Source organism: Aedes aegypti, chromosome 3 (genome assembly GCF_002204515.2).
Source record: "Aedes aegypti strain LVP_AGWG chromosome 3, AaegL5.0 Primary Assembly, whole genome shotgun sequence".
Classification (NCBI taxonomy): Eukaryota; Metazoa; Arthropoda; class Insecta; order Diptera; family Culicidae; genus Aedes; species Aedes aegypti.
Genome location: NC_035109.1, coordinates 148,620,017 through 148,635,735, shown reverse-complemented (window position 1 = coordinate 148,635,735; position 15,719 = coordinate 148,620,017). Strand labels below are relative to the sequence as shown.

General features: G+C 43.2%; 1 protein-coding gene across 1 annotated transcript in view; it reads left to right on the top strand.

The window, feature by feature from the left end:
* The window catches only part of LOC5572951 (solute carrier family 35 member G1), a 34,783-nt gene extending 22,818 nt beyond the window's left edge, over positions 1 to 11,965 (top strand). Inside the window, exon 3 of the mRNA XM_001654223.2 lies at positions 9,981 to 11,965. Coding sequence (XP_001654273.2) covers positions 9,981 to 10,818 — 838 coding nt within the window. The 3' untranslated portion in view covers positions 10,819 to 11,965. The remainder of the gene's footprint in view (positions 1 to 9,980) is intronic.
* Positions 11,966 to 15,719: the final 3,754 nt, after the last annotated feature.

Below are 15,719 nucleotides of genomic sequence, written 5' to 3'. Positions count from 1 at the left end.
CGAGGTCGATCGTCGCCATCCCATCGAGTCTGCGGAGTCGACATTTCGGTTCCCGTCAACGAGACTTCATCGAGTCAACGCTAAAATCCTGCGCAGGTACGTCAAGAGCTTAATTTGTACATGGCCATGTTTGCTCTTTTTCCATTCCGTACGGTTTTCCTTTGTCCAACCCGAATGAATGGTGAATTCGATTCCTAAAATAAAAGTTTTGAAGAAAGATTAGTTACTTTTTCCGTTACGTTTAACTATGCTTAAATAAAACTACTCGCTAACTTACATTACGTTTCGTTCCGTTTATTAGCTCTTTTGAGTAAGCATCCTCTTCTGAAGTCCCTAAAACTTTAAGGCTGTGGAGGAGTAAAAGTCATTCTTGCGTTTGATTTTCTAGTGTTGTTTACCAAGAACCGTTCAAAACTCTCCCAGAGAGAAAAAGTCTCTAAACGTCGGGCAAATCTGAACACGACTGGTGGTCTCTCATTGAGAGTGGCGCTTAAGCCACCGAGTTTGCTAATAATCTCTAGTAAAGTTTTACGAACGGTTACAATATCTTCCAGCTGGTAGGGTATTCTGTCAAGACATTCAGGCCTCGTTGGAGTTTTGCCGTTTTACAATTCCTGATACCAGCGCTCTGATCACTCTTCCACTGTAGACGAAGGAGATGTCATCTGCGAAACAAAGACGCCGCCTGCTAGGAGTGCGGGCATATCGGAGGTGAACAGGTTGAATAGCGGGGGCCCGAGGATTCTGCCCTGGGGAACGCCTGCGATGATGTCGTGCGCATCGGGAATTGCTCCGTTTAGTGAGACCCGGAATGTCCTCGCTGACAAATAGTTATGCACTATTTTGACCAGGTAGGAAGATTGTACTGGTGAAGCTTGAACACCAGACCATCATGCCAGACATTGTCGAATGCTTTTTCAACATCGAGCAGAGCCAGAGGTTTTGGATAATGACTTGTTCCGTCTGAGGATGTTGGTAACTCGGAATAGTTGGTGCACGGTTGATCGACTGCGTCGAAAACCAAACTGTTCCTCGAGCAGGATGTTGTTTTGCTCTACAGAAGCAAGAAATCTGTTATAAACTGCCCTTTCAAAAAGCTTTGATAACGCTAAGAGAAGGCTGATGGGGCGATAGCTTTTGGGAGAGGAAGGATCTTTGCCAGGTTTCCTGATGGGTCGAAAGTTCGTCAGCTGTGATCTCCAACTCCTCCGAGAAGTCGTTGGGAAGCTGATGGATGTTGTTTGCATGCTCATTGACAGCAGCTTCATGCGGACTGATGATGTTGCGTCCAAGATCATGTGAGCTGACGAAATGTCGATATTTTGGATGCCTTCTCAGCAGGCGTTATCAAGCGATCTACGGGGCCATTGTTATCTAGTGGAACCAACGGTGGAATGGGTCTAGGTTTTGTTTTAAGAATTTTTGCTGTATTCAGCTTTCAAAGCGAACACACGTAGTGTTGACTCTCGGTTAGCGTTTACAAAGTTTTTTGTCTGCGAGTCGCTAAAAGCTCGATTTCGATACTATGGCTTCCAAGGAGGACGGCGCTGTTCGTAAGCCTCGCGCGCGGAAATACGGTCAATCGTCTCCTGGACCATACATTGTTATTGCGGAATCGGAAGGAGACAATCTCCAAATATCCAAATTGGCAAAGTTGGTGGCTCACGACTTTGGCAGAGCCTATGTGAAAGCGTTACCGTTGTCACGTAGGAAGACAAAATTCCTCATGGCTTCAGCTGAAGCAGCGAATGAGTTATCTACCAAGCAATACGGTGCGGTTAAATGGAACGTTCCCCAAAGGCTAGTCGAATGCTTGGGGGTGGCTTATCTCGAAGACGTCGATGATGAGGACTTGGATTTTCTAACATCTTTTGAGAAATCCAAATGTTACCAAACCGGCAATCCCGAAGTGATCGAGGTTAGACGCATGCAGAAGAGAGGTGATAGAGGTCCAATACCACTAGCATTGGCGGTTATCACGTTCGCTGGGAATACTATTCCTTCACACGTCGAATTGGATAACGTTTTGTATCCCGTTCGGCAATACAATTATCCTGTAAGACAATGCCGACAGTGTTGGAGATTCGGCCACGTGATGAAACAATGCAAAAGCAATCGTAGATGTAATTCATGCCAATCCGAAAGTGTGGACGAGGATCACGAATGTGTTGGTGGGCCAGTCTGCGTTAACTGCTCCGGAGATCACAGAGCCAACGACAGCAAGAAATGTCCCACTATCAACAAAAAACGGGAAGAGGAGAAAAAAAGGCAATCAAGTTTTTCGCAAGGGAAGACTGACTGGTTTGCTGCTCTATCTCCGACTACTGAGGTTGTAGATGTGGAGAACACATCTACTCAACAAAGCCTCAATACAAGCAGTACTCAGCGTACTGTAGAATCTATCTCAGCCACAACTGAAGAAGCGTCAACATCGTGCACAACAGAATATGCAAGAGCGTTAGGAGCTAACGACGAAGAGGCAGCAAGCATGAAGCGTAAGAGCTCGGAGAAGCACTATATCAGTGATGATGAGGCGTACCCACCGTTGAAAGTACGATCCACTGTAGTAGTGGATACCATCGTCAGTAGCGACGATGATCAAATCGAAGAAGGGGAGTCCTCAGGCTCTCTTCAAACAAGTTTTGATGCGGGAGAGGGAAGCATGGGCGAAGAGTTCTCCGATTTGGGCTCTCCGAGTGCGATCGGAAACATACACCGTTTTCTGATGACTGATCAAAGTAGTGGAGGGGAGATTGATTCTCCCAACCGTTTATGAAATTCGACAAGAACAACACTACGTCCCTTATACCTCTAAAGTTTCTCCAGTGGAACTGTAGAGGTATCAAGAAAAAACATGCCTCACTAGTAAACCTCACAAACACTCACGACATAGCTGTAATACTACTTTCGGAAACACATTTAGATCCGTCTATGCAATTTCAACTGAAAGGGTTCAAGATTATGAGGAAAGATAATCAGAGCAACTCTAGAGGTGTTTTGATAGCCGTCAACGAACACATGAACCCCGTTCCCTGTCATCTCAATGGACCTGCTGGGATCGACGTTGTTGGTTGTTCGATCAACAGTTCTAGTGGAGTTATAACAATAATTTCAATTTACATTCATCCAAATTCCACAATAAACGCAAGGGAGCTAGAACTATTCCTTAACTCTATCCCCAAACCATTCATAGTGGGTGGAGATTGGAATGCAAAGCACTCGCTTTGGGGTAATGCAGAAAACGATAGGAGGGGCAACGTTGTTTACGACGTTCTGGAATCGCTAGGGTTGGTCGTCCTTAACAATGGAAATCACACTAGATTCGACCGATCAAGAGCCTCTAGTGCCATCGATATAACAGTTTCATCAGCGGATATCAGCTTATGCTTCACTTGGGACACGTTGAATAATCCCTTCAGTAGTGATCATGTGCCGATTGTGTTTGAGATGGAGTTTTCTTCGTGCAATACTGGGAATGCTAGAGCTTATCACCGCATAGATTGGGAGTCTTACTCAGTAGAAGTCTTGAGAAGAATTGATTCTTTGAGGTGTGAGAGTTTTGACGATTTTTGCAATATTATCCGAGAAAGCATAGCATCTATTACATCGGTGAAAAATGTAAACCCCGGGAGGAAAATTCCGCAACCGTGGTGGGATTCTGAACTACAGACGAAAGTGGTGCAAGTACGCGATACTTTTCAGAGGTGGAAACGTAGTGGTTATTCAAGAATTTTGTACGAGTGTTATCAAGCATGTGACAAAGAGTTCAAGCAAATGGTCAAAATTAAAAAACGTGAAGCGTGGAAAAATTTTTGTGATTCTTTAGACAGTGATACATCATTACCTACGCTGTGGCGGATGGCCCGCAAATTCAAAGGAAGACACAGTTGTGGTAATCCTCCAAGAGATCCTGAAATGATGGATGAACTGCTACAAAGACTGGCCCCTTCGTCTACTCTAGAACCAGTGCACCCTAGTCTGCCTCTAGTGTTGGATGGCGTGGATCAAGGTTATTTTTCCATTCAAGACCTGAACAGAGTGCTAGAAGAAACAAGTGATTCATCGCCTGGTATTGATGAAATATCATACGCCGCTTTGCGGAAGCTTCCTGCTGCTGCCAGAACAGTGTTGCTAAGAATTTATAATGAAATTTTCGTCACAGGAGTCATTCCTGAGAGTTGGAAAATATTCAACATTGTGCCGATTTTAAAACCTGGCCAAAGATCCGATTTGGCCAAATCGTACAGACCGATTGCGCTAGCGTCTTGTTTTAGAAAAGTTATGGAGTTACTGATTAAAGATAGGATCGAGTGGATTATGGAATCGGAAGATATCTTCTCGGAGAACATCTGCGGATTCCGCAAAGGCAAGGGTACGCAGGATGCCCTATATTCAGTAATTAACATTGCTCGTGAAGCCATAACAAACCGTGGTCATGCGCTGTTGTGTATGTTAGATATAAAAAGTGCTTACGACTGTGTCAACATCAACAAATTGGCTGATGAACTTTTACGCTGGCGAATACCAGTCGAACTGGTACGAATTATCTATTGGCTATTTCGGGAACGAAGATTAATTGTGCAAATCAATAACAGTGATGCCCAAATGCGGACTACTTGGTTAGGGCTCCCTCAAGGTTCTCCGCTGAGTCCATTGTGCTTTAATATATATATAAACCATGTAGTACAAAATGCGACAGCCAGAGAGGGGATTGTTCTAGTCAGCTTTGCGGATGATTTTTCGTTGGTGACATCTGGAAGGGATATTGCCACCAGTGAGCATGTAATGCAACAAGGGTTGGATGGAGTAGTGTGTGATCTCATGAACATCGGTTTGGAGCTATCGCCGGCAAAGTGTTGTACATTGTTATTTGCTTCACGTAAACCCTTATACGACCCGAAGCTGATCATCGGTAATCAAGAAATTCCTCACGAATACAACGTCAAGTTGTTGGGGCTGTATTTGACTTCAACTCTCTCCTGGAACGCCCACGTACATTACGTAAAGCGACGAGTGTCTCCATACATCAATTTTCTTCGGAGTGTGGCGGGTCAAACATGGGGCTCTCACCCCTCAATACTATTGAAGATCTATAAATCATGCATTAGACCAATACTAGAATATGGATCAATATTTTTTGCGGATTGTCCAGAGTGGATCTCCATCCAATTAGATCGAATACAGTGGCAATGTATTAGAATCTGTATTGGGTCCACAAAAACGACTCATACGCAGTCCTTAGAAGTACTGAGTGGAATTGTTCCACTGAAGATCAGGCGGGAGTTAGCAGCAGAGAACTTCGTGAGAAAGAGATTCTCTTTTCGTAGATGGCACGAGAAGTACGCAATACCAGTAATGGATCGGAATGATTCGTCATCTGCTATCAATAGAAGTATTCTGTTGATGAGAGACACATTAGCAGACAACACCCTGTTACTTGATCGGCTGCCTTGCTATTTATACGAAAGAGAAGTTAAACACTATATGCCAAGAGTCGATCTGTCCGTTCGAGAGAAGCCAACAAATGTGGACCAAACATGGAATGAGCATGTTCAGGATATTTTATCAGCTAAGTACGATGGATATGTGTGTGTTGCCTCGGATGGATCCAAATGTGAAGATGATGTAGGAGCTGCCGTAACATCTGACTGTCTCGAAGAAGCTATTATAAAGAAACTCCCAAAGTACGCCTCCGTGTACAGTGCAGAAATGTTCGGGCTACTCTGTGCCGTGCAATGTTTAATGGAACAAGATACCAGGAAGTTCGTTATCCTAACGGACAGTATGAGCAGTCTAATCAGCCTTCAAAGTAACAGCATAGCTAGTTCTACTCCGATGTTGTGGTTCAAGATCCGGAACAAACTAAAACAGTTGTGGGATGCAGGATATGAAGTCACCTTGCTGTGGGTGCCTGCTCATAAAGGAGTGACGCTCAACGAAGAAGCAGACAAGGCGGCAAAAGAAGCGGCTATACGTGGTCAAACTGACCCAGCAAACATCTACAGCAGGGATATTCGGTTGAGCTCGAGCTCAAGTGGTATGAGTAAATGGCAAGAGAAATGGAACTGCAGTGACAAGGGAAGATTCTGCCACAACATACTATCAGTTGTCTCCACAGTACCATGGTTCTCGGAGCTGAATTTCTCACGTCGTGAAGTGGTGATTTTATGCAAACTAATTGCGAACCATTCCCGATTGCCTTCCCATCTCTACAGAAACGGAATAATAGACTCTCCTGAGTGCAACTGTGGGGCAGCAAATGCCTCTCCAAATCATATTTTTTTTGAGTGTACACAATACGAAAATTCTGAACTGAGACAGCAATTATGGAGAACGGTACGGCGAAGAAACGTTCCTCCAGATATAGAAACTATTCTTAAAAGAAGAAACATTAGTATAATGAAGTGTTTATGCGAATTTATAATTGCTAACGAAATCGATTTGTAGACATTATATTTAGATTAATTTAAAGTACAAAGCTTGGCTGTAAAGGTGAAAAACAGGGGCCAGATTTAGCAATAAAGAAACTTAAAAAAAAAAAAAAAAAAAAAAAAAGAATTTTTGCTAGCTTCCAGAACGACTAATCACAGTCTGGGAGAGCGCGGGTCTTATTTGAGAAATTCTAATTTCTGAGGTCGAACATTCTGGCCTTGATAATTTTGTTCATCTGATTGACATCGGATTTAAGGGCAGGCAGCCCAGTTCGCTGGTACTGCCTGCGGGTGGTATTACGAAGTTGGATCAAATGGTTGCCGGTCCGTGCCGTTCTCGCCAGCGATGATGTATCGCCCGCGCCGCCGAGTTAGCTTGGTGATGTCCTGCCGTAGGGCCGCTGCCGAAACATCGTTGTAGTTCGCTTCACGGGTATAAATCAGAATCCAAAATCATGATTATATACCCGGATATCATGATTCCAGTGTGTTTTCATCTTATGAAAATACACCATGATTTGGACTCACGATATCATGAGTCAGATTGTCGTAACGCGACACAAGTTGAAACTGAGTGCTCGAAATCATGCATCGAATGCTCGAAAATCATGATTCGTGCATCCATTTCGGTTCTATTTATATTTCTGTCAGTCAACCCAATAAAATGAAAACAAAAAAAAAAACAAAATTTGTTTGAGCAAGATTCGAACCAAGAACCTTCTGATTGAGAGCCACGTACTTTACCACAGTACCAATCTATCGTGATGCAAGATGGGTGATCGATGCGAATGACTTGAAGCAAAGTGCACCGCTTAATGTTGTCGCTCTGGATGTTACGTTTATGAAGAATCATGATTATGGCTCCAGGAACCATGATTTGGCGTCTTGATATCATGGCCTAACCAGTTTATGAATTTCATGACTTGTAAATCATGGTGTGGGAATCAGATTTTTATCCGTGTTGCGTTGGGTAGTATGCAGCGATGATAGTGATCGAGCCATCAGAAGCTTGCACTTCTACTCCCACGGCCTCGATGAGTTTGAGCTGCAGACTCGGCAGCAGGCGTCAGTTGACATTGTGGCGCAAAGCGTGGCTTCTTCAGAACCGGGCCGATCTAGCCGCACTAGCCGATAGTAGGGAGTGGAGACGCTCAAATCAGGCTTGAGGAACGTCCCCGTGATGATGGCTACGTCGATGTTATTCTCTTAGAGAAAGTCGGCGAACTCGATGCCTTTGTTCCGGATGGAACAATCGTTCCACTTTGCGATCCTGGTGATGGCCTTACGGGCCATATTTTGAAGGGAATGTAAATATCACCGAGTTGACGGCGTCGACTTCTCCCGACTTGGAACGGCAGGCGCGTAGCCGTTGGAACAAGTTGCTGGTGTATTCCAACATTTGCTTCGGTGTGTACAGGGAGCCGTCGTCGGAGGGAGGAGGAGTATCGGGAGCACTAGGTCCAGAATTCCTCCATCCAGGAGGGGACGCTTTCTGCACCGGTGGAGCAGCGGCGGCGGCCGCAAAGCGTTGCTGAACGGAGGGGGGCAACTGGCGGGATGCCTACCGGTGGTTCGGTGGAAGTGGTGGCAGATTGGGCACCTGGTAGCGGGGAGTTGGAAAGTGCTCCTCAGTCAGCGGTGGGGGTGGCTGGCGCTGACTCTGTCGTCCCTCCTTCTTGGTGGATGCTTGCTGACGGATTGCCAGGAACTCCGCTCGTTTGAGGCTCGTTACGGCTGCTGCCCTCGTGTTTGGAACCGCAGTTGGCATACTTCGGTTCGATGCCTTCCTCCATCGGCTGGCATGTCGTCGTTGCGTACGCACCGGCACATTTGCCACAGCGGGGCTTCATATGGCAGTTCCTTGTACCGTGACCGAACGCGAAGCAGTTGCCGCACTGCGTCACGTCCTTCTTCTTCGAGCGGCCCGCCATGGATCCCTTCTCCAGGTGGGCCATGTAAAGGTTGTCCCGATGCCTTCCTCCTTGCACTCGCCGTATAGGGAACACATGGCTTCAGCTCGGTCACCTTCATCTCGTCGACAATTGCCTCCGGGCTGTATTCCGGCAGCTCTCGGATGACTACCTACAACGGCTTGCTACCGGGGGCATCGTAGGTGTAAAATTCCAGCCCCTTTGCCTTCTTAGCTTGCCGGCCTTCTAGTAATCGGCGCCAGAAGCATGCATAATCTTTGTACCGGTGTGACACAGCTTGAACAGCGGCTTGATTTGGTGAGCCGCTAGTTCAGACCGCAGTGCCGAGATGTCCTTTGCCGCCATGAACTTTCACCCTCTGGGGGACTTGATCCACTGGTTGTTTGCCAATAATCTGTTGTTGTAAGCCGCCAGGTTGACATCTTCATTGTGGGCGCGCTTTGGGGCACTTGTTTGCCCGTTGTTAGCCAGCGGGGCAGGGTTCGAGACGGAATACACCTTCTGCTTTCGATTGCGACCCATCGCAAATGCTATGGGCCACGGTTGGTCTGCTGCTGCTTGCTGCAGGGAGGCATTTTCGCTAGCCACACCAAGGAGGTATGATAGCGCCGGGGATTAGTCACGGGAACGCGAAATCGTGAAAAAGCATTAAGAGCACACGAATGAAAATAAACTTGAGAATGTACTAACAGTCACTAGAAAAACATGCCGTTTGTATTTCGTAATAATTTGAATATAACTCAGTAGCATTTTCCAGTTCAATATACAATTTCGGGAAATCACGGGATTCTCGAAAATATCCTGGGAATCGGAATAGTTCGGATCCCGAGATTTCTCAGGATTTATGTCCTGGGATTTCCGGGACCAACTATCTATCGAAAATTTTCAAGGCATTCTCTCAAAATATCATCTAGTATTATTATGAAATCCTCTCTAGGATTCTCTAAAAGCATAAAAGTATTCAATAGGGTGGCAATCGATTTTGATTTTAATGTGTCCCGTGATTTGCTTCGCTATAGATTTTCCATTATTTTAAATAGATTGTAAGCTTATCATTGGGACTAGAAGCCTGGTGATGTTCAATTATTAAAAAAAAAGTAAATAAATAAATAATTTAAAAACAAACTCCTGGATTTTGTGAAGATACTTTGTCGGATTCTTGGAAAATTGTTTTTAGGATTCCGTCAGAATCCCACTCAAAACTCATTTCAGAATCTTGAGAATTCTGTTCTGCAAAATATTCTGTAAGAAATTTACTAAGAATCCTGGAATGTGCGAATTATCATTCAAAAAATCAAGCAAATATTAAAAAGAAAAAAAATGTACTTACAAAGAATTAAAAGATAATGGCTTAAAATTGAAGGATATAAGCTTATAATAACTAGCCGTGAATTGTTCAAACAACAAGATGATATAGTAGCAATAAAGGGCTAGATATGGTAAGGGTCAACAAGTTCTTCGCGGGCCGCACAAAATGAAGTGGCAGGGCTACCTGTTTTCTTTCTTTCCTTCATCTTAATGGATCAAACCCCAACATTTCATAAAATATTATTGATTATTGCTCAAATCCGACTGATTTGAATTTATTTAATATCTGACGACTTTAATTCTTCAACAGGTTCATTGGTGTCCTGCTGCCGTCGATTCCCATTGCCATCTACAAGGAGGAATGCTTCTTCCCGCGCGGTAAGCGAATCATACTGGTGCTACGATGTTTTGTCGGAACGACTGGCCTCATGCTGAGCTTCTACGCCTTTCGCCATATGCCGCTGGCAGACGCTTCGGTAATCATATTTTCCACACCGGTTTTCGTAGCGATATTCGCGAGGCTGTTCCTCCGGGAGCAGTGCGGAATGTTCAATGTGATAACGATACTGTTGACGCTGGTCGGGGTGGTGCTTATTACCAGACCGCCCTTCTTTTTTCACCAAGATTCGGCCAATCTGGTCGATGAACAGGTAATAGAAACGAGCTATGACGTATGGGGACCGGTGGCGGCCCTGTCGTCCACTCTGTTCGGAGCTAACGCTTATGTTCTGCTGCGTGCCCTCAAAGGGTTGCATTTTTCCGTTATAATGACCAATTTCGGAGCGTTTGCGTTGGTTTATACGTTGATTGTATGCTATTATCTGGGAGCACTGTGCTGGCCCCTTTGTGGGTCGGATCGAGTGCTGGTGATAGCTCTGGCACTGTTCAGCTTTGGGGGTCAAATTCTCCTCACGCTGGCCCTGCAATACGAACAGGCTGGCCCTGTGGCGATTGCTCGGTCAGCGGACATCGTGTTTGCCTTCATCTGGCAAATCATGTTCTTTAAGGAGACGCCCAACGTTTACTCGGTGCTGGGAGCACTGTTGGTGGTGAGTTCGGTTGTCCTGTCCGGACTCAGGAAGTGGGCCCTTGCGTTGCCCAGGGATTCAGACTTGAGGAAAAGGTTAAAATTTCTGTTTTTAGAGTAAGACTTGTACAAGCATGATTGTTCAAAGGAAAGCACTGTGTTGGAAGCCCCATACTAGCCTCTATTGTTTAACTAATACTAAATCACACTAGAACACTCACACACACGATAAATCAAACTAGAACGCTACCCATTCGGATATGAATACCTACTATTAAAGCAAAAGAATTTACTTCTATCCAATGATAAGATATTATGTTTTCATCTTTAAACTAAGAAGGAATGCAGTCGGGTACAGTAAGCATAATGCAAAATATAACGGATTCCATCAATGGAATGGAGTCCAGCCGAGGAATTGTGATTGTTTTCGAGGACTTAAGCAGGAATCTGGGAAACATAATAGTAAGCAAAAAGTGTGATGTTACATTTCATCGAATCACTGGCGTGCTCAATGGAATGGATATTTAACTAACATGTGGAAGAACGACTGGATGAGTCCTAGTAGGAATGACCATTTGATATCAGCAGACATACAAAACCATGCGAGTCAAGATAATCGTGATACATTTGTTTTGTGTTGTTGCATCGTTATAATTTGATGCAAGGCAGCCACTTTAGTTTACCATATTTTATGACTCGAGTAAGAATCTAACAAATTCCAAAACTTAAAAGGCCGTTTTCTTCCGATTGGCCATCAAATGGATAAAATAAAGAGACGGACGTTTTTATTTTTAAGGCTTAATCCTAGACCGGTTACAGGTATACTGTTTGCTGATAGTGCAACTTTTAATTTACATAGTATGTAATGTTCGTTTCTACTGTCGTTCTCGACAGCAAACTGAATTGGATTTCACATCTGTAGCAAGTAGTTGAAAAAGCTGATGAAGAAAACGTTTCTATGGATCTATACGGCAATTTTGGGACCCAGAGATACACATGCACCATTTGGTGACCAAAACCAAATGGAAAGGTAGCTCAAAGAAGCAAGAAAAGCATCAAATATTAGTTACCTTTATAATTACTAATGCAATGAGCAGTAAGTCATATGCAGCGCAAGATACTTTACTTTATCTACTTCCAATGCATCAATAAGTTCAATAAGAAGCTTCCTCTGGTACGCATTTTCTCGAGGACCTATTCCGGTATTCCCTATTTTGGCAGATTGTTGCTGTAGACTTTCGTTCACTATGATGGTAGTGAAGAGCCTTTATTGAAGAAGAAGTTGGATGAAGTAGTGAATAAGCAAAATCGCTATTGATTGTTCATGATTCCGTTTAGGCGTTCATCAAGAAGTTCGACAATGAGCAAGGTGTCTACCAAATCCCGATTTCAATTGAAGCTTTGCATCGTGTATATGCCGAATTTCAGCTTACGAAAGTATCAGCAATGTACTTCACTCAATTGATAGGTACAGTATACTTGACCACAAAATCGTGTCCTTCATTGTATACCGTAAAATCGGGTGTAATTGATCAGAAGGGTGAAATTGATCATCGTATCACACGATTTTATTTATGCGTAGTGGAGCACAAATATCAATTTAACCTACAGTAAATGAACGTTGTTTGTCGTAGCTATTGTCGAATTGTGTGTTGTGAAGTTTTTTGCATTGAAGAATGTTTATTACTATGAAAATAATGTAAAATTTCAAAATCATGCACGGTACAGTATTGACAAGCACCTATAAACTTCTATTTCTAAGCAAGAATTTAAACATAGTATAAACCTGAAAGTTTGTGAGGATGCTTGAGATATATCCGCAAAACAGATTTCATCAGCAAAACTCGTATCAATTAGCTCAAATGGTTGAAATAATTGAATTTCTGTTAGATATCATTGATTTCCTTAGGAAATTGCATACATTTAGGCGTTTTCCGCGTAATTCTTGAAATTTAACTATTCGTTATTTATATAAATATTGCATTGTTCAGATTTTGACAAGCATATTCGGATTCAGGGTGATCAAATTTATCATGTAGAGCTGTTTTGAAAACTAACAATAATGGCATTGACAAGTGATCAAATTCACCCCGAAATGAGATCCCCTGATTTTTTATTTTAGAGATATTTTTTAACACTAAAATGATATTTGTTAGAAAATTTCGATACATGAGTCGATGAGGCTCACCTTCGTTATTGTTTTCCTGAATTTAGTTGTTTGGCATTGTTAACATTATAGAAAATAGACTAGAAAAACCGTGAAAAATGATCAATTTCACCCGAAATTACGGTACTGAAAAACCTCCTTATTTTGTTTAAGTAACTTGATTCATATATTTAAAGGAAAAAAAATTCGTTTATTATTTTGTTTTGCCTAATCCGAATTGACGTGCCTTCAGGTTAACCTCTTCCATAAAATTTTGCACAGTGGTCTAATCGACCTTATTCTCCGCCGAACGCCAGTGCGATTTAAACTGTTTGTTTTCCATGGATTTATTAGTTGTATTGAAATTCCATCTGACCAAGTCTCGATACCGTTCGATAGGAAGGGACGGAGTTCTGGGCTGTTGGGAGGGTTGTGATCTTTGAGTACTAAAACTACCTTTTTCGCATCGTACCACTAGATTGCCTTTGTCCCAAAGTGCCAGCTCGCCATATCTGGCCATAACACTTCAAAAATGGTAGTAGCCGCTTTTCGAAGCAGTCCTAGACGTAAATATCATGATTGATGGATCCCGTAGTGATGAAAATGCCCCTTTTTAGACCACACGAGCTTATGACATGCCGGACGAGGTATTTTTTGGTCGGCTATGCTGATGTCGACTGGGTGGCAGACCTTGAGGATCAAAAGTCGATAAACGGATCCGTCTTCAAGGTGTACGGATGGAACGTTTCGTTGAGCAGCAAGAACCCATCTACCGTGTTGTTGTCTTCAAGCGAAGCTGATTACTTTGCTCACAGTGCAGCGGCAGAGGCTGTGTGGATCAGCGGCCTTCTGTAGGACCTGCACTTTGTTGCTAATCCAGTAACAATTTTCGAGGACAATCTTCGCTGTATGCATGACCAAGAAGCTGGAAAATAAAAGGGCATAACTCATCGATCGATTAGCTAAAAGCCCTCATCCATTAACCGCAACCTAAAACAAGCCACAACAATCAAAAAATCTTGGAATTGGAGGCCGATGGAAAAGTATCTGTTAACAGGAGGAACTGAGCGCAATAGAGCTCGCATTGGCAGAAGTGTGACGATTGATGAAGATAAGTCCGAGGTGATGGATGATGGATGGTAACGTCGAAGACGTATTACGAGCTCTATCGCGAGTTATTACGAGCTAAAAACTATAACATTAGGTATGCGCTTCATTTCTCGCAATCCGAACCATCCTGAAAACAGCAGAAGATCAAGCCAGGATTATGCAATACCTTATGTAGAATGTAGAAATCCACAATCCACTTACGTCAAGAGACGTCCGCGAAGTTGTCAGCAGCTGGATTTCCGCAAAATAAATGGGACTTTCCTGAAATCCTCTGCGATGTTCTAGTGATAGGTTTAGGTCCTGCGCATGGTACGATCCCCAAGATACGCAATCCATTTCGACCCCAAAATTGATCTGGATACCAAGATTCGATATGCTGTCATTCAATGTCCAATTAGCATTACCTGTTCCAGTGCTAACAAAGAGAAAGATCATGTCGTACATGGCAATCTGCTTGATCTAGTTCAGGCATTACTTGTGGTCACTGATGATCATTCGAGTGAGAAGGTAGTGTCACAGCAAATCTACAAAATGAACGAAAGCAATTCCATGGAACATTCGATATTATCGACGCCTTATTATAGTTCCGAGCAACATGCTGCTATGTTCGATCGAATGTCGCCAGACTCCTTAAACCAAATCACAGACGATCGCAATTTTGATGTTTAGGTCAGGGTTCGTTGTAGTGCTTGTCCCAGTCCCACCTTTCAATTGCAAAACAACTATCCATGAAAAGCTTCCATCGCTATCCGTGTACATATCGTTTCACGATTGGCGGATTCTTTGCAGAAGCGGTAGGACTAGTCTGTGTTTCGTTTTTCTCTCGGATCTTCCTGAGCTCCTTATTCAACTATCGTCTTATTTAGTATTGATTGGAGAGCAATCATCTTATTGCTTGGTAATGCTGGCGTTCAATATCTACAAGAATGCCTTCTTGCTTTCAATACCGAAGCCTGCTGACAGTGTTCTTGTACACTGGTGTTTCCACTGTCCTGCACTGGTTGGAATTAACACCATCCCGAATCGGGATTTCCATCGTGTAACTGGAGACACTTTTCCGGCACTTCCAATCTAGTTGATCCTTTTCCTCGTTGTATGTAAATTCAGTCGACTTCAAACATCACTCATTATGGCGGAAGAGTACGAAATGGCTGCCTTTGCCACAGTGAATGGCCTGTAATCGAATTGCCATCGCTTGCCCCTGTACCATTCAGATGTTCGTTGTGGTGCTAGTTCCACCTTTCGATCGCCCAACTACGATCCATAAAACGCTTCCATCGTTATCCGTGTATAGATCATTTGGCGTGTCACGTTCTGCAACATTCTTTGCTAAAGCTTCAAGACCAGTCTGTGTTTTCCCTTGAATTTTCTCCTTATTCCACTATAGTCTTGTTTACCTTGTATGGGATGCATAATAATCATGTTAATGCTGGGTAAAGCAAAGGATAAGCAGTGAATTACCAAAAGACTTATTATAGTTATAAATGACTCATTCCATTTGGATTTATAGGGTCTTCATTTGGTCATTCCTACTACAACTCATCTGATTCAAAGAGTGCAAATTGCTAAAAAAGCGAGATCTCATCGTAAATTATTTGTAAGATGCCAGCACGTCATCACGTATCGACCAACTTTGTATAAAGTCATACAAAATACTTTCAATATATCACAACACCCCTCCCATTTATCCCGTTTACGTCATAATTTTAGCTAACCTTAAATCGATGCCTAGATTGTAAATTTTTAAGCTGTATTGATAAAACCAG